At 39.2% G+C, this 27,741-nt stretch overlaps 1 protein-coding gene across 1 annotated transcript in view; it reads left to right on the forward strand.

Moving 5' to 3' along the window:
• The window catches only part of LOC121327900 (cystathionine beta-synthase-like protein), a 120,756-nt gene extending 108,285 nt beyond the window's left edge, over nucleotides 1-12,471 (forward strand). The window contains exon 16 of the mRNA XM_041272224.1: nucleotides 12,031-12,471. Within this exon, the coding sequence (XP_041128158.1) occupies nucleotides 12,031-12,140 (110 nt within the window). The 3' untranslated portion in view covers nucleotides 12,141-12,471. The remainder of the gene's footprint in view (nucleotides 1-12,030) is intronic.
• The last annotated feature ends 15,270 nt before the right edge of the window (nucleotides 12,472-27,741 follow it).

The following is a 27,741-nucleotide window of genomic DNA, read 5'->3' on the forward strand; positions in this document are numbered from 1 at the left end:
TTGAATTTAAATCAAGGGAAGTAATGTTAAAACTGTACAATGCACTAGTAAGACCTCATCTTGAATATTGTGTTCAGTTCTGGTCACCTCGCTATAAAAAAGATATTGCTGCTCTAGAAAGAGTGCAAAGAAGAGCGACCAGAATTATTCCGGGCTTAAAAGGCATGTCATATGCAGACAGGCTAAAAGAATTGAATCTGTTCAGTCTTGAACAAAGAAGACTACGTGGCGACCTAATTCAAGCATTCAAAATTCTAAAAGGTATTGACAGTGTCGACCCAAGGGACTTTTTCAGCCTGAAAAAAGAAACAAGGACCAGGGGTCACAAATGGAGTTTAGAAAAAGGGGCATTCAGAACAGAAAATAGGAGACACTTTTTTACACAGAGAATTGTGAGGGTCTGGAATCAACTCCCCAGTAATGTTGTTGAAGCTGACACCCTGGGATCCTTCAAGAAGCTGCTTGATGAGATTTTGGGATCAATAAGCTACTAACAACCAAACGAGCAAGATGGGCCGAATGGCCTCCTCTCGTTTGTAAACTTTCTTATGTTCTTATGTTCTTATGCCCACGGCAGCTGTTCTTAAATTATGGGTCATGAACACATTTCTGGCGGGTTGTAGCATGTGAAAATAAAGAAAGCTTTAAATACGTTTTCCAACAGAAGCGTCACAGCAGTCTGTTGACAGCGCAGCTCGCTTGTGCTGTGCTTCTACCTACGCAACATTTTTTTTTTTCCTGAATGGCTTTTGCAATACGATCAACCAATTGAATATCTGCATTGTCTCGCAGAAGCCCAATCATAAGTTAGCTGGGTGGGACATAAACTGTGTCTGTTTCACGTGCAGGTACTGACAGTAAGGTTAACCAGTAGGAGAGTCAAATATCTATATATTTTATGCAGCTGTCCAATAATAAGCAAGCAGAGGTCGTTCACGGTATTCCGCATGAAAATTGAACGTGAGTGAGTAGCCATGGGAAAATGAAAGTTCTGACAGGTGTCCAAAATTTGTGAGCAGAGGCGGGTGTTAGGTTGTTAGGAGGTGGGTAAGCACTGAATTTCGCCAACTGTTATTGAGAAAAATAATACATTTCAGTATTTAGAATTTAATTTTCTATCTATTTTTTTTATTTCACCAGACAAGGGAAACACCGTAGTATATTTAGTTACGAATCTACTTTCTCTTAATAATGTACTGGAGATGAGCGATTTAAAGCAGAGTAGTGTTGACATATTTGTCAAATAGAAACAAAATGAGACAGTATGTACACTTTTTTATTTTAGTTTATTCACAGTTATCTGTTTGCATTGCATATTTTATGTAAATTATTTAAAGAATAAGCGCAGCACGCACAGTTACTACCTGAGACTTGGCCTTATTAGAGTGAGCCAAGAATAACCCTACTAAAACTCATATATATATATATATATATATATATATATATATATATATATATATATATATATATATATATATATATATATAATATAGAGTTTCAGTAGGGTTATTCTTGGCTCACTCTAATAAGGCCGCAAGAAGGCAGTGTGTAAGATAAGAACCTATGCAATAGTCAGCGTGCCCGCAAACAGCCAAGTAAGATCAATTTATGCCCGTGCCAAAATTACTTTGAGGACCACTGAGCTAGAGGGATGTAATCCCTGATATATGCCCTTAGAATCTCTGTAACCGCATCACAAAAACAAATCAAACAAAATTATTCCATGAACTATTAACAAAATGTCACTTTAAAGTAAATTTCAGCCTTTTTAATAAGATTTAATAATTGAGGGATGACTAAATCAAAACATCCCGGAAAATACAAGCTCCTCTGAGATGTGTACAGTCACTGTAAGTAGTATAGAGAGAAGTACTGTCGGACAAACTGAAAAAACCTTTTCAATAATAGCATTTTTAATAACTGCTTGATCTGGAAATATTCAACTCAATTACCAATTACTCAATTACTCAATTACTAATACCTGCACAGTAATAATAACAGTAATAATACCTAAATAAATTTTGTTAAAATCAATAAAAAATATAGATAATTCTGCTGTAACATTGAAGTATATAAGCAGTAAGATCCTTCACATCAGGAGTTACCAGGCATTGTACGACCATTTGGTTGCAATAGCGTCCTGGACTTTGTCTCAGGCCCCATTACCCAAACGGTCGTGTAATGCCGTGTAATGCCCTCTGACTCGGGTCGTGTAATGCCTGGTAATGCCCTTGGAGTCGGGTCTTATTGCTTACATATGCTGTTGTTACTATGATATCTAATCTGTAGTAACATTATATTTATGAAGCAATCATAAAACAATATTTTTGTTTTGTAACACATGAATTTAAATACAGTTGAAAACCAGCAGCAATTACTAAGAAAACGTTTTGGGGTTGTGGGTCCTTGCTTGGAACTCTGGCTGGCAGTATTTGATGTGTGCAGCATGTTCTTAACCAGATTTTACTTACCAGCCATTACCAACCCCAAACACATGGACACGAACAGCATGCCATGTTTGTCACATTTCAAAATATAAAGAACAGCTTGAAGCATTTACTATCTTTACAAAAATATATAGATTGAAATGGCATTCAGCACTTTAGGTGTACAAATATTAAATTACAAATCGTAAAATAAGCGGTACTACAAAAAAACTTTTTTGGGTTAAACACATTCTTTTTGATTTTTTTTTTTATATTTATATAAAAAAAGAAAGCAGAGGGAAGCTAGTAACCTATGTGTTTTTTTTAATTAAGCTGGATTTACAAATGTTGTTCAAGCTTTTTGTGTAAAACATGTTACTACCGTAAAACATGCCTCGTGCTGAGCAGGGATTTATTTAATTTGTAATGACCTACATCATGGAGAGAACTGGGCTACGTGAATTGACGATGGTACATTAAAAAGTAGCTTCAAAAGTCATTTTAAGTTAGTTTTATATTTCCTTTACTGTGTTGATTTTGAGTCATTTAGAGTGGTTCTTCTATTGCTCCAATATTGAGTGTTATTTTCTGTAAATCTGCCGTTTTATATCTAGCATTGAACTTTTAGACGTCAGCTTTCCTCATTCCATTCAAACAATGTGATAATGTGACCTTTCACTGCTCAACCAAGTGGGTATTGGGACTGAGGGACCTGTACTGCAATATATTGCAATGCTGAAGATGTGTATTGTGAACATATTGGAATTCAACACAAAATGATGTTGATTTTCCTACCAAAATCTACATATATAAACTGTGCTTTTTGTCATTTTTATGGAGTTTAAAGTATTAGAACTTTATGTATGACAAACTCATATGTATGACAAACTCTCTGAAGCATGTGCTTGTGCTCCCAATTTGAAAAATAGAAAAAAACAGTGCTGGTTTTAAAGCTATTTAAAATCTCTAAAAAAAAAAAAAAAAAAAAAGCATTGATTTTAAATGTAATTTTTATTATAAATAATATCTTTATTTTCATTTTATATTTAACATGTTTTTCATCCTAATCATGGGTTTAAAGCTGCTTTAGATTTCAGTCAGTGCAGACCCGAGGTTTGGAATAAACGACTCACCTTGCTTTTAAGATTTAATATATATTACAAAAACATAAATAGGTGCTGCACGTTTATTTAAAATAAAAAATAAAAATCCTGGAAATAGTGTTATAAACTATTTATTTATGCATCTGCTTTGCTTGTTTTTTTTTCTCACAGCTCGGTACCAAAGCCGCTGTTTTTTTTATCAAATGCAGTAGGTCCAGGGAAAAAAAAGATATTCAAAATTGAGTGCAAACTTGTGCAGAACTGTTGGTAGATAGTCTTTAAAAATGTAAAGATAATTATAATTGTATTGATACCGTGTGTTCATACTATACAGGGCATCATGGTGATTGAAGACAGGGCGAGGATGTGATATACTATACAGGGCAACGTGGTGATTGAAGACTGGGAGGATGTGATATACTGTACAGGGCATCATGGTGATTGAAGATGGGGGAGAATGTGATATAAGAACATAAGAAAGTTTACAAACGACAGGAGGCCATTCTGCCCATCTTGCTCATTTTTGGTTGTTAGCAGCTTCTGAAGGATCCCAGGGTGTCAGCTTCAACAACATTACTGGGGAGTTGATTCCAGACCCTCACAATTCTCTGTGTAAAAAAGTGCCTCCTATTTCTTGTTCTGAATGCCCCTTTGTCTAATCTCCATTTGTGACCCCTGATCCTTGTTTCTTTTTTCAGGTCGAAAAAGTCCCTTGGGTCGACATTGTCAACCTTTTAGAATTTTGAATGCTTGAATTAGGTCACCGCATAGTCTTCTTTGTTCAAAACTGAATAGATTCAATTCTTTTAGCCTGAAGACATGCCTTTTAAATCCGGAATAATTCTGGTCGCTTTTCTTTGAGCAGCAATATGCAGTTCATGCAAAGCGGCCACTCTCCTCCTTGATGTAAATAAACAGGCTTTTGCTAAGTGCCTGTCTGTGTGGCAGTGGCTTTGCAATAGCCTCGAACTGTGGTGCAAACACTTTCTTAACTCCGCGCAGCATTCCAGGGCCCGCCCCCCGCCAATCCGGACCTCCCGATCCACTCAGCACTGGGCGAGCCGACTGAAACACGTCTCAGCTGCACACACTGAACACTACAGAGCTGACCGCACTAGTAGTCAAGGAAAGATTACCAGTATAGCTTATAAAATATACTAACTCTAATATACATTGTCCATTCCTGATACTTCTGACTGGAAGTTATTAACACTTTTATTACCCACTGTTTGGTTAGGTAAGCCTGTTTTTACACAGTGAAACTCTGATACAACGTACTGCTTTGGGACCATAAAAACAGTATGTTATAACAGAGGTATGTAATAACCAGATACATGCACATACCCGCCAAATCAGCACAGAAATCAAAACCTAGTACAGAACTAACTGATTAATGTACATATACAATGTATGTAGTATATTACAGAAGAAACAATATTAGATAATATAATTAGTACTGTGCACTACTAAACAGTATGTAACATTATGTATTTTAATTTTTTAATACAGTAATTCGATGTTGCCTTGGATAAAGATGATCAGCTAAGTGAATTATAAAAAATAATAAAAAAACATGTAGCTAATGTACTGAAATAATACTGTCCTGTAATTAGTAAAATAAACTAATTCATAAAAAAAAATACAGTACAGTAGTAATACATTATAGAAATAGTAAAACTGATAATAAAAATAATATACAAATCAATAAACTTTACCATACAAACTTGGTTCAGGTACAGTAGTCATTGCCTGTACGCTATTTTAAGAAGTCTTTTAGGCCCTGGCCACATTAGCATTTTAGAACCTTGTTATTAGCAAGTTAAAGGTCTTTATTCCGACTTTTAATTAAATTAAAGAACGTCTTATCCGCCCCAGATTTTCCCTTTGCAAGTGCCCATCTGATTTATTTACTATGCCGTTTTTTTACCCCATAAAAATGATTCCCCTTTTTGATTACGGAGGCACTTTCTCGTAACTCCTCCGTTCTGCTCCTGTGTACAATGAAAATAAACAACAACATTTACGAGGGGGAAAAAAGAAAGAAGAATGTGTGTACATTACAGGGGTTTCTGGGATACAGTCATCCAGCAAAGTGTTTTTTAACAACAGCTGGCTTAAACTAACCCGGTTTCATTACGGCAATCTGGACACTCTAACACTGTTGGGTTAGGGTTCAGGTAAATTTGGTTTTGAACTTGGTTGTCGATCTTTTTGCTCTAATGTCAACAGGGCCTTAGAGTTCTGCCTCAGTGACTGCTGCTTTTTAAACTTGAGCTCTTTGACAACATCATTCTGACTGCTTCTGTCCACTGCTGCCATGAGGGGATGCACCTGATTGGCAAAGATGTGGGAGAGGGAGCTGCATCTGTGAACAGTTAAATGTCTTTGTGCAGCAGGAGACACTCAACATAGAAGTAATGCTGTTCCAGATTTTTAGTAGGAGCTCCCACAGACAGTGTTTCTTGCAGCAAAAAGGATCCATGAGTATGACGACGTCAAGGGAATCAACAGAAGGGATCAAGAGAAAGTAGGAGACAGCTCTTTCTTGAACAGTTATCCTCATTGCATAGTTTAAATGGCCTAGGAGAGACAGAATTTTGCATTTGACAGATAGGCTAAAAGAATTGAATCATCAGTCTTGAACAAAGAAGACTATGTGGCGACCTAATTCAACCATTCAAAATTCTAAAAGGTATTGACAATGTCGACCCAAGGGACTTTTTTGACCTGAAAAAAGAAACAAGGAACAGGGGTCATAAATGGAGATTAGACAAAGGGGCATTAGAACAGAAAATAGGAGGCACTTTTTTAAACAGAGAATCGTGAGGGTCTGCAATCAACTCCCCAGTAATGTTGTTGAAGCTGACACACTGGGATCCTTCAAGAAGCTGCTTGATGAGATTCTGGGATCAATAAGCTACTAACAACCAAACAAGCAAGATGGGCCGAATGACCTCCTCTCGTTTGTAAACTTTATGTTCTTATGTTTGTATAAGGGCGACCGGACAGAAAAGTGGAAATAGAAACAATGCGATTGCTCCCCGAGGCTGAAAAAGATTGGGAATCCAGGGTGAAGCCTAGAAACTCAATGGAAGTGAGAGGACCCAAGGTCTTTTCTGATGCTAGGGGGATGCCGAGATTTAAAAATAATGATTTGAGGATCGTTATTTTCTGGGCAGGGGAAGCGTGGGGAAAATCAAATTGAAGAAAATCATCCAGGAGATTCAGCACAAAAGGAATGCGGTAGTTATTAAGGAGGATCCAGCACAGCACAGGGTATTGAATATCTATGGGCTGCTTTTGTAGCTGAATTTCAGGCCTTTCAATTTGAAAAGCCACTGTACTCCAAAGAGGTGCCTGAGGGCAGGCTCAATGGGCATAATTTAAAAATGTGTTTGATATATCGGCTTTAAACCCATGGCTGGCTTTCCCAGCAATTTTGATTAATATAGCGTGGTCGATTTTTGGATATTGCGGGGAGAAATCTTCGAGAGGGATTAAAACTATTGATGTTGGATGTGGTGGAGTTATGGTGAGCAGAAATGAAGGAAGTTGCAGGTGGAATAGTACAGGTTCCTTTGTTGAAGTTATTACAAATCAGGCAGCCTCTAGAGTGTGCAGTATTGCAGCCCTGACCGTCTTTTGATCTGGTGGGGATGAAAAGATGAGGCGGATTGCGAGGGAGGGACATGAGGGGACGGGGTGGAGGGTCAGTGGGGTGAGCAGTTGAACCGCATGCCGAGCATACTAGAAGCTGAAGACCTGTGAAAAACAGGAGAATATGTATTGGTCCAGTAGATGCTGTGGTGCTATTGTTGGAGATGGGCAGCAACTTTCACAGAAAATACTTTGTAGCATTCAAAGAAATGGGAACCTCTGAATCAAACTGAGAAGTCTAAAATGATCACCATACAATAACCAACTTGCATATGATGTCCCTGAATTGGCTGAGAGCTAGAATGAACTCAGAAATGGTAAGTGTTTTGAATAAACAGCTGATGAGCTGAAATAAGAAAAGCATCTCAGAGAAGGGGCCACTATGGGGCCTGCTGGACATCTGCAGTGAGGGGAGAGAAGATGAAATGTTATAGTTGGAGGAGAAGGGACCACCATGGGGGCCTGCTGGATGCCTATAGTGGCCAGAGAGGTCACTGCAGGGGCCTGCTGGACACCTGCAATGAGGGGAGGGAGAAGGGACCACCTGGGGGCCTGCTGGATGCCCATAGTGGCCAGAGAGGTCACTGCAGGGGCCTGCTGGACGTGCCTGCCTGCAGTGAGGAGGAACTGGGCTTGTTTCTTGATTGTCACATGTTGGAATTTGTAGAAACGCCCATACTGGCATGGGTTGGACTTGTTTTGTCGTGAGACTTGGCAACACTGAGAGTGAGCTGTAAAGCAACGATCTGTGTTGATGTCACAGCACCTGCAACCGGAATGATGCTGCAGAGTGGAGAGAAATAAAGTAAACAAATTATCCTTATGTGCTAGCAATTAAAAAATTTAAAAGATGTTGTTGCTACGAAGATAATGCTAGAGCCTGGGGATCATCCAGGCTCTGATGTCAGGAGTTGCGGAAGAACGAGTGGCCAGGCGGGAGCTACGGCAGACAGGTGAAGCAGACATAGTCCGGAGACCGAAGTTGTCGTGGAGTTGGCCCGGGAAGGGCTGGTTGAACTTGTTGAGTGGATCTCGGCTCTGCAAACAGATCAACATCCGACGAAACAGAATAATCCAGAATATTGACTGTGATGCGTACGTTTATGATGAAATCGAAACGTTACTGAGAGGAAAGTGAAGAGGGTATTTATAGTGCTAACAATCTTAATTAGCTAATGTGTAAATTGAACTATTCAATTTGGTGACGCAGAGATTGGTGTCTGACCCTCCTCCCGAACTTAAATTAGAAATATCAATTATTATTATTAGTAGTAGTAGTAGTAGTATTATAGGTGATTTTAAGAATAACTCTTTTGATAATTATGGGGGCTGGGGAGCAATTTGAGTGTTTTAATTGACATATAATATATGTCATTAAGAACATAAGAAAGTTTACAAACGAGAGGAGACCATTCGGCCCATCTTGCTCGTTCGGTTGTTAGTAGCTTATTGATCCCAGAATCATATCAATAGATTTTTGAAGGATCCCAGGGTGTCAGCTTCAACAACATACTTTACAAAAACTGGGTCTTATATTAAAAACAACAATACCAATTATAATTTGCTTTATTTACCACAAACAATATGGCTCTAAAGCAAATACACAGAATTTATTTCAACTCTACAGATGGAATATGCTAAACAAAAGGTCTGCAGATATATCTGTACTGATCCTGCACTAATGCAGATAAAGAAAGGATAATATTGTATTCCTTATTGATCGCCTTGCTATAGCACTATAAAGCATCCCGACTTCCAAGCACAGAATATTGTATTTGTTATATAGATTTACCTTCAAAAATTCAGTCAACAGATAGCTAAGTTGGTAGGTTAGGTTAGGTTGAGGGAGACTAAAGCTGACACTTGCTTGAAAACTGTAGAAAGGGCATTTTTTGTAGAGTGATGTGCAAGCAACTTTATTAATGAGAGTTGATTTTGTTGAAGCATCGTTACATTATTGAAATAGTCAACCAATGAAAAGTCATGAGAAAAGTCACATGACTGGCTATCTTGCCAATGAAAGGCTTATATTTTAGCTGTAAATGCACCGCAGTTCAAATAATTGAAGGTAAACAAAAGAAACCTGGTAAGACAAGTCAATATGTCTCAAAGGATATTATGAAACATGAATTTAAAGTACGGTGGAGAGAACGTTTCTATTTCTTTCTAGTAGAAACTAACACAAAAATGGAGAATGGGTTATCTGCAGCTGGTCATGCTGCATCAAAACTACAACTACAGTTAAATTAATAAAGGCTTCTGTTTGATAATAAATAGATCAAGTGAGTTTTTTTTTTTTTTTTATGGCAAGCAGTTTCAATATTGGATACTGTTACGGGGTCTCAAATATAAATATGTCTGGGTTTACATGATTTTGGCTGGGGGTTCAGATACATGAATAAATACACAATTAGCTGGCCAAAAATATTTGCATCATCATAATATTAATAATGTATGCTGGGTGAAGGTTTGTTGAGTCTGGTACTGTAGGATTTGGATCATTTTGTGAGCTGCATGTAACACTTTACATTTGTTGACCTTGACTGCGTTTACATGGACAAGTCATGACAGTTTTTGCTGTACTTTTCAGGAAATTAGTTGTTATGCTGTTCTGATTTAGGAAAGTTTTTGCTTGCTACTGTTCAGGAAATTAGTTATTCAATGTGCACTGTTTAACATGATTTTGGGATCCGGGGACCAATTCAGATATTACTCAATTCACAATTACTAGTCCCCCTAGTTTGGGGGCAGGGGATATTTAAAATGTCGAAGCTCGGTGTTATGAGTCTGGTACTTAGGAAAATAACGGATTTGAGATGAGTGAGGAGGCTTCATGAGTTGCCCTTCTTTCGGCGTTTAAATTAAAAAAGTCAACAAAAAGAGAATTTCATGAACTTGTTGTAGGCTTATTAAGAGTATCTTACACGCAATTAACAAGAATATTTGGTTTGTGTCTCGTTCGGACCTTTCACAACACAAACACATAAAAAAATGGATATAAAAAAAAACTAAATATGCTACTAAAGTAAGGTCAAGTTGTAGGCTAGTCCAAAGTTTCCGAACATCTAGGTATGGCGTAACATCTAAACAGTGGTATATTAAGCTTAAAGTAGTCAACCACACGACTTATGTCGGAAATGTATGTGGAAAATGTGGGGGGGGGGGGGGGGGGGTGGATGTTACACTACAATAAAATAAAAAATGGTATGATCCTTAGGCCTATATGAATATAAGATTGAGAACAGGGGGATATGTAAAAATGCATACGAGGTTCCTGAGCAGCTTCATGTGCTGGCTGTTCTATAGGCAGAGTACCAGGCTGAGCATCCTAATGTTCCTGAACACATCTACTGTCCCTATACCCTGCCTCTGCTCCAAGAAGCCAGTCACTGCTGGTCTGCAGCTGTGTTAAAAGTGCCAGGCGCAGGATCCGCTGAACACACACACACATACATTATAATGAAACGTGGATGTCTTGTAATATTATAAAGTTCAAACTAAAGTCTTTATTTAAAGCGATGTGGTACATTTGTGTGTTTTGTTAGCTATATCCATTACTTACTGCACAATATGCAAATTGATGCTAACAATTCATTCCAGTTCTGGCGGTGGAAGGTGGAGCTCTGTCATTCCTGGGACATTATAAAAGAATTATAGAATTAAAATACTAATAATTATAATAATAATAATAATAATAATAATGAGACTAAAAGTTCAATTAGTTGTGCTTGACAACATGCAGTTATACAAACATTAATAGGCTATACGAGATGTTTACATTTGCAGCGTCTTTTGGATTCTTTGGTGTGAGTGTGTGTATGTTTATGTGTGTGTGGTTTGGTACGGCTTTGCTGAAGAATAACGTGAGGTTCTGCCAGTTAAATGGGATCTTGACTGCTGAAACCTCATGAGCCACAAGCGCGATTTCTGCTCAGGTTTACATGGGGTTTTACAGCTATTTTTATCGTGAGAAAGCGATTGACCCTGCCCTTAAAGTCACACTGACCAAAGGATGTTCTTTTGCTGTTTCAAGATATATTTGTATGTGTGGCAAAGTACCCACCCCTTTGTATTTATTTATGTATGTTTTATTATTATTATTATTATTATTATTATTATTATTATTATTATTATTACTATGCAGGCGGACAAAGCAGTCCGTCTGATTTGCTCTTTAAGACTGACGATAAAGCCGGTCTTATAAGAACCCTCGTGGGAATGTGGCTGGAGCCTTAAGGTAATTATTGTATCAAATAAGGTAATTAAGTTTCTAGTCATGGGGGTCAGCTCTACTTCAGGTCTGACTATTCGCAGTCCTTCCCACAGTGTTTCGTTGCCACTCTGGTTTCTGCTTGCAGTACCGTTACGAAGCTCTGACAGCAGGCTTCCTCCAGTCTTAGGGCTGTGTTGGCTAGGCGTGAAGCTATATAGGTGGGCATTCCTATATATTGCTTCTTCAGTAACTGTAGGCCACAGACCTACCTCGGTTACTGGCAGTTTAATTAATATATTTAAATTTAAGTGTTTAACTCCTTAACCTCTGAAATTTGTCTCCTAGAATCAAGGAACAACAGCAAAGCTATCTTCAGCCGCAACCGATTCAGAATGCATGTGAAGCCATATTCCAGATTTCAACACATATTTTGAAGCTAATCTAACCTAAATATAACCTATATAACCTAAAATTCAATAGATGTAAAATACAGCCCAGAACATGTAATGTTTAGCTTTGCTCATGATTGCAGATTTGGTTGGTATTTGTTTAAGCAGCATAAGGATATTTCCAGATCCCCCACCTGGTAGTGCTCTCTCTAACCTTGGGTTCCTTTCCTTTCTGTTTCTAGACCTTGTGGATGGATCTTCTGACAAAAAACAGATGGTGTTCGGAGTTGTTACAGCTATCGACATGCTCAACTTTGTTGCCTCAAAGGAGAAAAGGCACACTGAGAACTGAACGTTTTTGAAAACATCCTGCTGAAAAAAAGCTGAATTTAATTTTTGTTTGCTTTGTTAACACTCATTCATTCTTAATGTCTGTCTTACTCACCAGTCACAAACACACATTGCAAGTGAGTGGATTCAATGAGATTTTTATTATAATTCCCAGACAGGAATTCTTTACACATTAAATGTAAATATATGGAGATTTGAGATTTTTTCAATGCGTAAACCCTCAGTGCACAGCTTATCTGCAGCTCTGATCTTACCCACATGACTTAAGGATGTGATTCGTGCCACATGTTCTAAGGAATAACCAAATGACCAAAAAGAAAGTACACAGAAAGAGTACACAGAACTGTAAACATAAGTCAAAAAGGAAGTTAGAAAGGCCAAGAGAGAAATAGAAATGAACATTGCTAAGGCAGCTAAAACCAATTCCAAAATGTTTTTCCAATATTACAACAGCAAGCGAACATTCAAAGAGGAGATTAAATGTTTAAGAGATACAAATGGCAAAATCGTAGATGAAATTATTACTTTTCACAAGTTTTTTACAAAGGAAGATACTGACAACATACCCCACATGTCATCCAGTTCCTATCCAGTTTTAAATAACTTTAGCATAACTGAGGCAGAAGTGTTAAAGGGACTAGGAGCTCTTAAAATAAACAACCCCCCTGGGCCGGATGAGATCCTCCCAGTAGTACTCAAAGAAATGAAAGAAGTTATTTACAGAACATGTTGCCAGGCAGCAGCAAAGGTCATTCAAAATGATCTAGACAAGATTCAGAACTGGGCAGACACGTGGCAAATGACATTTAATAGAGAAAAGTGTAAGGTACTGCACGCAGGAAATAAAAATGTACATTATAAATATCATATGAGAGATACTGAAATTGGAGAAGGAATCTATGAAAAAGACCTAGGAGTTTTTGTTGACTCAGAAATGTCTTCATCTAGACAATGTGGGGAAGCTATAAAAAAGGCTAATAAGATGCTCGGATACATTGTGAAAAGTGTTGAATTTAAATCAAGGGAAGTAATGTTAAAACTGTACAATGCACTAGTAAGACCTCATCTTGAATATTGTGTGCAGTTCTGGTCACCTCGCTATAAAAAAGATATTGCTGCTCTAGAAAGAGTGCAAAGAAGAGCGACCAGAATTATTCCGGGCTTAAAAGGCATGTCATATGCAGACAGGCTAAAAGAATTGAATCTGTTCAGTCTTGAACAAAGAAGACTACGTGGCGACCTAATTCAAGCATTCAAAATTCTAAAAGGTATTGACAGTGTCGACCCAAGGGACTTTTTCAGCCGGAAAAAAGAAACAAGGACCAGGGGTCCAAAATGAAGATTAGACAAAGGGGCATTAGAACAGAAAATAGGAGGCACTTTTTTAAACAGAGAATCGTGAGGGTCTGCAATCAACTCCCCAGTAATGTTGTTGAAGCTGACACACTGGGATCCTTCAAGAAGCTGCTTGATGAGATTCTGGGATCAATAAGCTACTAACAACCAAACGAGCAAGATGGGCTGAATGGCCTCCTCTCGTTTGTAAACATTCTTATGTTCTTATCATATTGCTGCCAAGTAGACGTTCAGAGTAGATGCAGATCTTCTCGCATCAAACAGGTGTTGTAAGGAGGTTAGAATTGTCTCAGTAAGGCAGGTCACAGGGTCGTGACCCCCAGCAATGCACCAGTTTTAGAAAACCTTCCATTTATACGTATACTGGGCTCTGGTGCTAGGCGCCCTTGCAGACTGTACTGTCTCTACCACTGCGTCTGGTAGACCTCGTCTGGATTGACAGCTCTGTTTAATGGCCAAACCCACAGTTGATTCTCACATTCTCTGTGTAAAGTGCCTCCTATTTTCTGTTCTGAATGCCCCTTTGTCTAATCTCCATTTGTGACCCCTGGTCCTCGTTTCTTTTTTCAGGTCAAAAAAGTCCCTTGGGTCGACATTGTCAATACCTTCTAGAATTTTGAATGCTTGAATTAGGTCGCCGTGTAGTCTTCTTTGTTCAAGACTGAACAGATTCAATTCTTTTACCTGTCTGCATATGACATGCCTTTTAAACCTGGAATAATTCTGGTCGCTCTTCTTTGCAAACTTTCTAGAGCAGCAATATCTTTTTTTATAGCGAGGTGACCAGAACTGAACACAATATTCAAGATGAGGTCTTACTAATGCATTGTACAGTTTTAACATTACTTCCCTTGATTTAAATTCAACACTTTTTACAATGTATCCGAGAATCTTGTTGGCCTTTTTTTATAGCTTACCCACATTGTCTAGATGAAGATATTTCTGAGTCAACAAAAACTCCTAGGTCTTTTTCATAGATTCCTTCTCCAATTTCAGTATCTCCTGTATGATATTTATAATGCACATTTTTATTTCCTGCGTGCAGTACCTTACACTTTTCTCTATTAAATGTCATTTGCCATGTGTCTGCCCAGTTCTGAATCTTGTCTAGATCATTTTGAATGACCTTTGCTGCTGCAACAGTGTTTGCCCCTCCTATTTTTGTGTCGTCTGCAAATTTAACAATTTTGCTTACTATACCAGAATCTAAATCGTTAATGTAGATTAGGAATAGCAGATTACCTAATACTGATCCCTGTGGTACTCAACTGGTTACCTCACTCCATTCTTCGCAATTATCCATTATTGATGTTGCATCCTCAAAAAAATCAAGCAAGTTAGTTAGACACGATCTCCTTTTCCTAAAACCATGTTGACTGTCTCCCAGGACCCTGTTACCATATAGGTAATTTTCCATTTTGGATCTTATTATAGTTTCCATAAGTTTGCATATAATAGAAGTCAGGCTTACTGGTCTGTAGTTACCTGATTCAGTTTTTTTTTCCCTTTTTGTGGATCGGTATTACGTTTGCAATTTTCCAGTCTGTCGGTACCACCCCTGTGTCAAGAGACTGCTGCATGATCTTGGTTAGCGTTTGTAAATAACTTCTTTCATTTCTTTGAGTACTATTGGGAGGATCTCATCCGGCCCAGGGGATTTGTTTATTTTAAGAGCTCCTAGTCCCTTTAACACTTCTGCCTCAGTTATGCTAAAGTTATTTAAAACTGGATAGGAACTGGATGACATGTGGGGCATGTTGTCAGTATCTTCCTTTGTAAAAACTTGTGAAAAGTAATCATTTAATATATTTGCTATTTTTTTTTCTTCATCTACGATTTTGCCATTTGTATCTCTTAAACATTTAATCTCCTCTTTGAATGTTCTCTTGCTGTTGTAATATTGGAAAAACATTTTGGAATTGGTTTTAGCTCCCTTAGCAATGTTCATTTCTATTTCTCTCTTGGCCTTTCTAACTTCCTTTTTGACTTGCGTTTGCAGTTCTGTGTACTCTTTCTGCGTACTTTCTTTTTGGTCCTTTTTTAATGCTCTGTAAAGTGCCTTTTTTCGCTGAATATTTTTTTTTTTTAATTGATCTATTAAACCATTTTGGCAATTTAGTTTTACATTTAGATTTGTCTACTTTAGGGATGTAATTGTTTTGTGCCTCTAGTACTACATTTTTGAAGAACAACCATCCTTCTTCTGTGGGTGTTTTCTCTATTTTACTCCAATCTACTTCTGTTAGTCTCTGTTTCATACCTTCATAGTTTGCTTTTCTAAAATTGTAAACCTTAGCTTTAGTCATTACTTTTGGGGTTTTAAAAAACACTTCAAATGAGACCATGTTGTGGTCTGAGTTTGCCAGTGGTTCTCTGACCTCTGTTTTAGTTATTCTGTCTTCGTTATTTGAAAAGACTAAATCAAGGCATGCCTCCCCTCTAGTCGGTGCCTTGACAAATTGTGTTAGGAAGCAGTCATTTGTCATTTCCACCATTTCTATTTCATCCATCGTGCTCCCCACCGGGTTTTCCCATTTTATATGGGGGAAGTTGAAATCCCCCATTAGTATGGCTTCTCCTTTGCTACACACATTTCTAATGTCATTGTATAACAGATTATTTTGCTCACCGTCTGAATCTGGCGGTCTATAGCATGCTCCTATTATTATGCCCTTTGAATTTTTGTCCGTTATTCTGACCCATATTGATTCGGCTTTATTTTCTTTGTCCAGGTTTAACACCTGGGCTTCAAGACTGTTTCTTATGTATAGCGCTACCCCTCCTCCTCTTCTGTCCTGCCTGTCTTTCCTATACAGTGTATACCCACAAATATTATATTCGTCCCCATCACTCTCAGACAACCAAGTTTCTGTAACACCTATCACATCATAGTTACTTGTTAGTGCAGTAGCTTCAAGTTCTAAAATTTTGTTTCTGATACTTCTAGCATTTAGATAAATACATTTAATGGTTGTCTTACCTGAGTTGTTGTTCTTGTTTTGATGCGGTCTCCCTTCTGTTTTTTTGTTGATTTCTCCCCCCTTCCTTTCTAGTTTAAATGCTTCTGAACCTGCTCGAGGATCTTTTCTCCAAGTAGACTGGTTCCCTTGTTATTTAAATGCAGTCCATCCTGTCTATACAGATAGTCCTCGTTGTAGAATGTGGTCCAATGATCAAGATAGGTGAAGCCTTCCCGTGTGCACCACGTCTTCAGCCATGCGTTTTGATTAATTATTTCCAGCTGTCCATATGGTCCTTTGCAAGGTGCCGGTAGTATACCAGAAAATACCACAGTTTTGGTTTTCTCTTTTAATTTCCTTCCTAGCTCTCTGAATTTGTTTTGCAGGGATTTTGGTCTGTCTCTTCCAATGTTTTTTGTACCGATGTGGACGACTACTACCGGGTCGTCTTCTGTTCTTTCTAGGAGCCTGTCCACATTCTCAGTGATGTGCTTGACAGAGGCTCCCGGAAGGCAGCACATTGTTGTAGTAAGGGGGTCCAAACTGCGAATTGAACTTGCTGTGTTTCTCAATATGGAGTCCCCAGCAATCATGACCTCCCTTCTTTTTGCTGTCTGGTCACCACTGTCAGTAGGGTCCTGGATGTTGTTCCTTTCGTTCTCTTGTTGTTGGTTTTGCTCAAAATTTTGAAGTGACTCAAATTTCTTGGTTATTTTGATTTCTGGTGGTTGACAAAGTTTCTTTTTTTCCCTGCTTCTGCCTACCTTAACCCAGCTATTCTGACCTTCTATCTCCCTGGTGGCTTTCATTCTGTTAGGGGTGGTGCAGACTTCCATGAATTGTGGGTGTGCCAGCTCCTCAATATCCTGTTGCTGTCTCATTTCTTCCAGCTTCATTTCTAGCATACTTACTAGTTTATGCAAGTCCTGGATTGCGCGGCACTTTACACACACTTGGTTTAGCTCCGCTGGGTTTTCTCGCATTTCCCACATCATGCAGGTGTCACAGATTACTGGCTTGAAGACCATGTTGATGTTGTTTTTTTTTTTTTTTTGAAGTTTAGTTTCTTCTGCAGCCATCAGCCGGCTTTCAAACTGCTTCTAAACTGCTCTGCACTTTTCCACGCCCTGTACTTCTCTTACGCTGTCGCTTCCACTCGCTCTCGCTGGGACTCTCTCCCTCATTTATAGCTGCGTTGTTCTGCTGTGCTGTTGGCTCCTCCCCTCCCCTGTGTCTCAGAACAGCGCTGGCTTGTTTATCATCAGAAAAACACAGGCGGCTGTTTGACTTTGAGCTGTAGCGTTTCCCCAATATTCTGTGTTTTCTGATTAAAGCAATTAAAGATTTGTAATTTCTCCTTACTGCTCTGTACTTTTCCTCGCCAGTACTCCCACGCTGTCGCTTGCACTCGCTGTCGCAAGTGTGCCCCAGCAGACAGAGTCAATTTTATCAGTGTGACATGATAAAATTGACTTTCTGGTAGTGCAATTTCTTAAAGGGGCCCGGAGGCTCCGTCCTCCGACGAAAGCATGGTCCCTAAGTTGGATCTGGAGCTGGTGCTGGGGGTCCTTACGGGTCCCCCATTTGAGCCCATGGCCTCAGCAGAGCTGCGCCCTATTTCCCTCAAAGTGGTGTTTTTATTAGCCATGACGTCTGCCAGAAGAGTAAGTGAGCTTCATGCGCTGTCCATCGATGACACATGTATGGCTTTCACTGGTAATGACTCACGTATAACATTAAGAACTAACCCAACCTTTTTTTGCCAAAGGTGGTCTTTTCATTCCATATTAACCAACTAGTGGTTTTGGAAGCTTTCAGACCTCCCCTGCATGTGAGAGGAGGATTGCAGACATCACTTGCTCAAGCCCTATCGAAGCAACGTCTAGCGCACTGAGTGTCAGATGCCATACGCTTGGCGTATGAACAGACGGCCTCCCCCATGCCGGGGGACATTACGGCCCATTCTACCAGGGGCCAAGCGACTTCATGGGCTCTCAATGCTGCTTCATGGACAGGTAGTCAGACATTTGCGCGTTTTTACTGCTGTGATGCCCTCCCTGGGCTCTGGGGTGTTGCAGGCGGCATGCCTTTAGGCATCATGAGGGCTCTGAGGCAATCGCCGTGGGGCTGTACTATTGGTAATCTGGAGCCACGACAGCTTTGGTTCAGCTTCCTATTCAGTAATGGTTGTCATTCCACTTGAAAGGGAACGTTAGTTTATTACCATAACCCTGGTTCCCTGAAAAGAATGACAACCACACCCTTTCAGGTCGTGTCCCCAGCTGACCTTCGATTTCGAAAATGGCGATATGCTACTGTGAGGATGTCCTTCTTCAGCAGGAGGTGGGAGTGACCTCCCCCTCACAGCAGGGCCCTGATAGGGCAGCTTTTTTATATATGCTCAGTGATTGACGGGTTAGAAGGCTCTTCCCATTCTGTAATGGTTGTCATTCTTTTCAGGGAACCAGGGTTATGGTAATAACCTAACGTTTTACTATGTAAAACTGACCTGAAGCAAGCTGTAGTCAAGCATTGTGTATCCAGTCTGTCTGAGCAGGCCCAGATTTCAACACTAAGATGTATTATCATGAAACGTCTGAAAGCCATAATAAAAGCAAAAGGAGGACCAATGAAACACTAAAGCAGGGGTGCCAATACTTCTGTTACGAATGAATAGTTTAAATGAAGTTATTTGTTTTGTTATAAAGATTATTAAATTACTAGAAATGGATTTTTTACTTTTTGTTTTATTAAAAATTGGTTACCGTTTACTGAATGTGTCCTTAATCTGTTACCTTGAATTATGGTATAAGTGTAGAGTGCCCCGGAGTGTGCCCCAGCAGACATTTAATATCACTTTTGTTATTAATAGCATTGTGATATTTACATGTACAAGTAAATAAGTCTGACCTTTTCCAACATAGGGAAAGTAGCAATATTAACGATGTGTTATTTGTTTGATATGAGTCAAAAAGTGGTATGCACTCCTTTAATCTGATCTGTTTTAGATTAAAGGAGATGAGAAGTTGGCCTTGAGCTGAAAAGGTCTTTTGATACAGGGGAAGAATTGGTGCTAAATACTCAAATGAAGGATACAATTTATTAATATGTGTAATGGTATAATTTAATTTCCACTATTTTATAAATTTCTTCCATCGAGTTCAAGACTGTAAAGACAAACAATTGAGTGTTAAATTACACAACATTGTTGTATCTTTCAGAAATATTATCAATCTTCGATACGGTAATAAAGATTAATATCAAAATAACATAAAATAGTACATTTAAGTTTTTTCACAAATATCAAGCTCTTTGCAATTATGGCCCAGTATATTTCTGTAACTCTTTTGTGTTCTTTAGTTTAATGGAGATTACTCCATTTATTTTGCAGAGCTGGTCCAATACAGTGATGGCTTTAGGAGATGTCCCTTTGTTCAGGCCTTTTTCAATATGAAAACTCCACTTCACATTGAGATGTCCTTTCAAACAACTCAGTCCTTTATTAACTCATCGATTTGTACATTTTTCCTTTATTCAAAGATCCAGGTTAATATGGTCCCTGAGTCCAATTTTAAGTTTTCTTCCATGTTTATTGAATTATTTGGTGTGTTTAGCTGAGTTAATGAAGCTGGTGTTTTCAGTTTTACTTTCTTGCTCCTCTGTTTTCTGACTGAGGCAATCTCACAGAAACAAAGCCTGCTCTTTCTATGTCTTTGAGAGTGTTTACACACGTTAGTATATCGTTGTTTCAGTAACAAAAATAATTGGGCCGCCAATACCAGGAAATTCTAGGGTATCAGCTTGGCTTCTGTCTTATCACTTGTTGCTATGTATCACTGTCTCAGCATAGCCTCACTGGCAAGGCTTGTTTCCTTCACGGTGTGAGTCTCAGGCACAAGAAGCTACGGGTTTAAGCACCATTGCGTACATTTATTAACAAACAAAAAAGACAGGACAAACAAATAGGCACAGTGGCCAAAAATAGTTAAATTAAACAAAAAAACACTACTGTGCCAGCACCCTACAACACAGCACACATCTCCAACAATAATCCCAACCTAACAACACTAACACCAACTCAGACACCCTTTTTATATATTTGTGACTGGAGCTTAATTAATCATCAATTGTTCCATTATGTCCCCAGCCACATTCCCGCACACACTCACTTATTACACCGGCAGGGTTTCCACCCTGCCACACACCTCCCCTCATGTGCACAGCACACCTGGCCGCAATCGGCCACATACCTCCCCTCATGTGCACAGCACACCTGGCCACAATCAGCCACCTCCCCCCTTGAAACACCAGCCCCTCTCATGTCCATCTTTCCCCTTGTGGGTTCTTGTGGGCGAGTTGGTCCTGACCCCGGTGCCTCTCCTGGAGACCGAGAACCAGCGGCAGGGGACACAGGTGACGTGGACGGGGTGTTGGCAGCGCATTGTGGCTACCGTGAGGCAGTGATGTCAAATTGGGCTTGTGTTTTTTTTATTGTGCGTGAAAAAATGGCTTTGGGCGGGTGCCTAATTTTTGGGCATTTGTGTGGGTATTACACTTGGATATACCTGTATTTTGATTAGTTTTAAAGTATTAACAATATTTTTAAGCAAAATACTAAGTATATGATACAGGCGGTGACCCAGAAGTGCAAAACAAGCAATTTAAAAATGACATGCAAACGGTGTAAAACACAAGTAAATAAAAAGTTAAATGTGCAAACTAAAAATTAACATGCACACAAAATACACAACACTGCTCAATTGTCTACTGAGGATTACACACAACAAGAGCGACTTGATATCAGAGAACGATATCATCAAAAGCAAGGTGAACCAATTGATAAATGGTTGTTACGGTTATACGATACAGGAGCAGGAAATGTACGTGTAGATGTCGGTGATTACTCTGAGTTTTTGGACTTGAGCACAGATCTCATTATTAGACAGTGGTGCAGAGGTTTCCATAACCGAATGGATGGAAATAATGGTGATACTAATCTCCTTACTTTAATGGCAGAAGGAGCAAATGAAAAATATCCTACATTGCAAAGTTGGCCTGAAATGAGGGGTTCATGGGGAACTTTGAGTGAATGCATACAGCGCTTACGGGAGTTAACTATGAGAGAAGCTGTGTATACCGGACACGCGCATGAAGTAGATGAGTTCCCTTTGACTGCTGGTGTACGCGCTGCTGTAATAGGAGACGCGCCGCCACCATATAAGGGAGCCATACTGGCTTTATTAATATCAGAAGTGGGCACAGAGGTAGGGAGAGTGGTAGTTAAAATTAGAGAACTGGGTGACTTAGGAGACTGGAGCACACAGGAAGAAAAGAAAGAGAATACACAGTGGACATTCCGTGGTAACTACCAAGGGAACCAGGGGAATGGGGGAGGTGGTAAAAGAATCCCTCGAAAAGATTTGTGGTCTAAATTAATACAAGCAGGGGTGCCAAAGGAAAATATTGACGGAAAACCGACAGACGATTTGTTTAAAATGTGTAAACAACACGGGTTACTTAAACAAGTCAGACCTTTTACTGCTGAATGTTTTTGTCAAAACCACGATGTGCATAAAAAGAGAAAGGAAGAGGTATCCTCCACCTCAGAGGAAGAGGAGTCGGCATCCGATGAGGATGATGAAGATGAGGAAAGTAAGCGTATGGTGAGGAAGAATTTTAACATGGGTAAATAGCAACCCCTCTACGCACAGAATAGGAGGGGCTCAGGAAAGCAGTATTATTAAATGGAAATGGTATGTGGCAGACCGAGCCAAGCAAGGACCAAAGGGGGTATCAGTATTGCATGAACAGATAGCAGAGATACCTGAAACAGGAGAGCTTACTATAGAGGATAAACCCTTAATAGAATCACCGGTAAAATGGGGATGTCCTTATGATGCATTGAGTAAAGAGCAAAAGAAACATGCATGGTTTACCGATGGTTCAGCAAAGTTTATCGCTGGACAAAGAAAATGGAAAGCAGCGGCGTTCAATCCAGAAACAGAACAGATCTTAGAAAAGGTAGGGACAGGACATAGCAGTCAATGGGCAGAATTACAGGCAGTAGTGTTGGCTTTAGATCAGGAGGGAATTACTGAGTGCAGAATTATACTGATTCCTGGTCTGTAGCAAATGGGCTGTGTGTATGGATGCCAACTTGGCAACAACAGGGATGGAAAATAAAAACTAAAGTGTGGGGAAAAGAACTGTGGGAAAAAATATGGGAGAAGGTCCAAACTATGCAGGTGACAATTACACATGTAGACGCACATACCCATTCGATTTCTGCAGAAGCTCTTCACAATGCAACGGTAGATTCTATTGTACATAATATGCCAATTGAAGTACAGAAACCGACAGAGTGCCCTGATGTAGCTGAATGGGCACACATAAAATCGGGACATTGGGGAGTGTAAGCTACACGTGAATGGGCATGACAGCGAGGAATTTATTTGTCAATAGATGAAGTAAAATCGGCTGTGTTACAATGTGATACTTGTCAGCATTTCCGAAAACAGGGATTACCACAGATCATTCAAGGTCAAATTGCACGAGGGAAAGAACCGAACCAAATCTGGCAGATAGATTTTATTGGACCCCTGCCAGAATCTAAAGGATGTAAATATGTTTGTACTGCAGTAGACACGTTTACGGGAATTGTGGTGTGCTTTCCGTGTAGACGAGCTAATCAATTTAGTACACTCGCATGTTTGAAGTTAGTAGAGACTTATTATGGGACGCCATTGCAAATACAGTCAGATAATGGTACGCACTTTGCAGGAGTTAAAGTACATGCGTGGGCAACAGACCAACATATTGAATGGATATATCATACCCCATATTATCCTCAGGCAGCGGGATTAATTGAACGTATGAATGGGTTATTGAAAATGCAATTAAGAAAATTAAGTAGTGACAATACGCTGAGAGGATGGAAGGATCGATTGGTTTTAGCAGTTCAAATATTAAATAATCGACCAGTGGCAGCAGGACAAACTCCATTGCAACTCTTAGTGCACCCCGTGATAAAGATGACACAGTGTGAACAGGGCCCCATTAAAATGTGGAAGATAGACCCAGAAGCGTCAATTCCTATTCGAGGCACCCCAGGATCAGCAGGGCTTGATTTAAAAAGCTTGCAGACTTGTACATTAATACCACATGAAGTAGTGAAAATAAACACAGGGTTAGGATTGGAATGTCCGGAGGGAACTTACGGACATGTTCTTCCTTGATCAGGGTTAGCATTAAAAGGAGTGATTGTGATGGCAGGGATTACTGACAGAAATTATTAAGGACCTCTACAGGTGGTATTGCAAAACACGTCAGAGGTCCCAATTGTCCTAAACAAAGGAGACAAGATAGCACAATTACTAATAAAACCATGTAATATGAATGATGTCACAGAATAAACCCTTAACTAACACAGCTAGAGGAATAGGAGGGTTTGGGTCCACGGACATTAATGGAGCTAAAGTGTGGGTACAACAGGCGGAAGGACCGCCACAATCGGCAGATGTGATTGCAGTAGGAAAAGATAATACGGTAGCAATAATGAAACCTGGTGAAGAGGGCTGGGAACATGTCCCAGCTACTAAATGTTATATAAGAGAAAACTAATGAGTTGTGAGTGTGTATGTTTGTTTGCAGATTCACCATGAAGCACTGGGTATGGTGAACGAAGGCGATATTGGCAGTGGTGGGGATGCTGCAGGCCTGGTCTCCAGGACATCAATTAACAAAGCTGGATCGGGTCACGCTGAGCTGGAATAACTACACCAAAACCCGAACCCAAGATAACTTCACCTGCAATGGTAATACAAAGTGTTCATTCGCCAACGTCACTGGGACACTGTGGTGCTGTAAAAATTGCAATGTCGACAATCGACCGGCGTGTGTGGTGACGGCAGGTCCCTGTGTGAATGTGTCAAGTCACGTTTCCCTCTATGTGGCAAATCGTACCTCACTTACATGCTTACAAAACATTACTGATCAAATATGTCCTAATAAGACGATATGGATAATGAACGCTACCAAGATAACTAATCGCACCACATATTTGTATGACATCTGGGTTATGCCTGATCGACCAAAGAATATGAATGCTCATGTAATACCCCTCATACATACATGTACTCGTATGGCACATCCTCTAGTCTCAACTCATGTGCACTTTACGATTAAGTTTCCTCCACTTCCTGAATGTACCTGGCGTACTAAACGTGCCTGGTATGATACCCTACTGGGGGGAACAGGGACTGGACTAGGACTCATGAACACAATTGACGGACAAGTAACAGCACATAAATTGCAAAATGTGGGCCATAATACTCGGATGGCCCTGGATAAAATTGTACAGTGGATGCCCGACGGTGCGCTCATGCATGTGTATCAAGCGTACTGGGACCGAGTAGCATCCGAGCTGGTCATGGACATAACTAACGTAACTCTACAACAGTGGCAGAACATTACCAAGTGGATGAACTGGACAGAATGTACATTACAAATGTTATATGCATCTCATCAACGTACCAAAGTACAATCATTGATTCTACGACAAAGTAATCATGAATATAAAAAATTTGGAATATTTCAGAGTTATGGGTGAATGTGGTAAAAGAGTCTACTATGTGTAACAAAACTATGTGTATAGGGAGATATGTTACGCATAATGTAACGAGAGTGACGCCTGTATGTAAGTACTATGTGCATCCTATAATTGCTGGGGGAGCTCACTGGTATCTTCAGGTTACAGGCATGTGGTTGGATACACATACTAATCAGACATATGATTTACTAGATTGTGACAAGACAGACCAAGGCATGGTTTGCTTATTAAGGACAGGATATACTAACCCATGTTTTACAGACGGACAGGGGTTGTGTGAATGGAGACATGAGCCGTTGAGGGAAATTTTGCACGAAGTTGGCCCTCATAAATTATGTGTAAGTACGGTGCATGCCCATCCACAACTTACTTATGTGCCTTATTCTGGGTGTTTATCAGACATATATCTTTGGCATTGGGGAAATGATACTTATTTGTTAACCAATCATTCTCAGCAAGAGCTTCTCACCAGGATCCAGTGGGAAGTTCTGCATTCAGGAATTCACATTTCCCTGCAAAAACATCAAGTATTGCTGAATCGATCGTCTGAATTAGTTGACTTAGCAAAACAACATCAACACAATGCTACTGTATTAAAAATTAGAACGATAATGGCACAAAATACCATCTTAGGGTTAGGGAAATTTATTGAACGTAATGCACAAGATGCATGGTGGTCCATATTTGAGGGATGGTCACCAAAGGCTAAAGGAACATTAACTATATTAATCCATCCCATCTTAATATTATTGGGAATTGTATTTCTTCTATGTGTATGGCAAATATGTTTATGTATCTATCTTCGCAGAATTACACAGCGAACAATGTATTTGGCAGTGCACAGATGAATCTCAACCGAAGCACCGAATGTAATAAAAAAAAAGTGTGTTTTAGAAAGTTCTAGAAATGCGTTCGAGTTCATCTTTGCCCTTGCCCTATAATAACCCCGTATCTTATATAACTTGTTTTTGTCACGCTTATATAACTTGTTTTTGTTAGAATGTTCTAGGGAAAGGGATGGTTTATTCAGAGGGCTGAGCCTCGAGGGAGTGATCTGGCCAATTACTCTCTCGCACGCAAAAGCCTAACTTGGTAAGTTATAAAGGACGGGGTTCTCCCCTGCTCTGATGAGAGTCAGCCGTGAGGATTAGTGCGCAGTCCTGCTCGGTAATTTCTTGGAGACAGCTGCTTTCTCTTACCAGGGTTGAAGGGCTCTCCCGATCTGCTTGGAAGGGTAAGAATTAGTTCAGTTGCATCTCATGGATTGTATTAATATAATCTTTGTATGTAACCTTGTTATTCGCAGTATAGCATCTGTATATGTAACTGTGTGTGTGTGTGTGTGTGTGTGTGTGAAATAATAAATTACCTTTTGAAATTACTCTGTGAAGTAACTGTCTTATTTACTTCCACATCAACTTCCTTTTAAATTTAAAGTAATTAAATTTCACACAACACTCATCCAGTGTCAAACTTCAGTCCCCAAGTCCAAGGAAGAAATAGGATTGTTTGGTTGCATGGAACAGATTTTGCATTAAAGTTAATAGTAACTGTGTGTATACATTTGTGTTTAGAGTTACTGCTTTAGACAAAAGTATGGCACTTTTAATATGTGTAATTACTTTTCATGTCAGTTTTCCATTGTTATGTTTATTTTTCTTCATAGATTTAAAGTATTATGACAAAAATATGTGATTAAGGTACCAAATGTGGTAACACAATTGTAATCACATCATTTAAAATGTAAAATGTAATCGAAAAATGCCTAAAATGTTTCTGTACACATCTTTCAGAACATGATGATGGAATCTCACTGAAAGAGTCACAGGACTTCGAGCACTTGTCACCTGCAGGGATCCAACCAGACTGTTATAGGTTTCATCTACAATTCCACTTTCCCCTTGTCCAATACCTGTGGACATGTTATTGGTCTTCCAGTCTCTGATACACGAGCAATTGAAACGTTGCATGGATTTTGGAATTCATGTGAAGTGCTGTTTCTGAAAAATAGCTGCTGAAAGACTCCTCTAAGCTAATTGGAAGGAAATGTAAAGATGAAATTAAATAGTACCCCAAAAAAAGATCCAGAATTTGTATTAAATACTTCTGCTTGTCATTTTGTCTCATTTAGCTTTTGGAAATAATTTTAGAAGCTATTTTTCTTCTAACATTAAGTTAGAAGCAAATATCAACTTAAGCAAAAAAGCAACAGAGAATTGCACACTACAGATCAGACTTGTGGTTAATTACAGCAGAATTGCACGCTACAGATCACACTTGGGGTTAATTACAGCAGAATTATAACAATACTATTTTGTTCAATTGATAATCACAAGTGATAATCACAGGTACAAATACTTAACAGTCAATACCTTCAAACAAATGGAGTCACCAAAAGTCATCAAATACAATAATAATGAGTAATAAATGTGTAATTGAACTGTAATTATCAGTGATATGGTACACTTATGCAAGTGTCAAGGTTCCACTACAATTACACTGTACTGTAATTGTAATTGACCCCAGGTATGTAATAGGTATATTAGGAAGGGAAATAGGTTAGAAATAAGGTAACAGATACAAATACAGGTGATATTAACTACTTTAAAATTAATATATTCAGTATATGATTAGTATTATTTTGGATTGCTAATTAATTTTGTATTCCTGTCACTGCA

Source organism: Polyodon spathula, chromosome 15, assembly GCF_017654505.1.
Source record: "Polyodon spathula isolate WHYD16114869_AA chromosome 15, ASM1765450v1, whole genome shotgun sequence".
In the NCBI taxonomy this organism is placed as follows: domain Eukaryota; kingdom Metazoa; phylum Chordata; class Actinopteri; order Acipenseriformes; family Polyodontidae; genus Polyodon; species Polyodon spathula.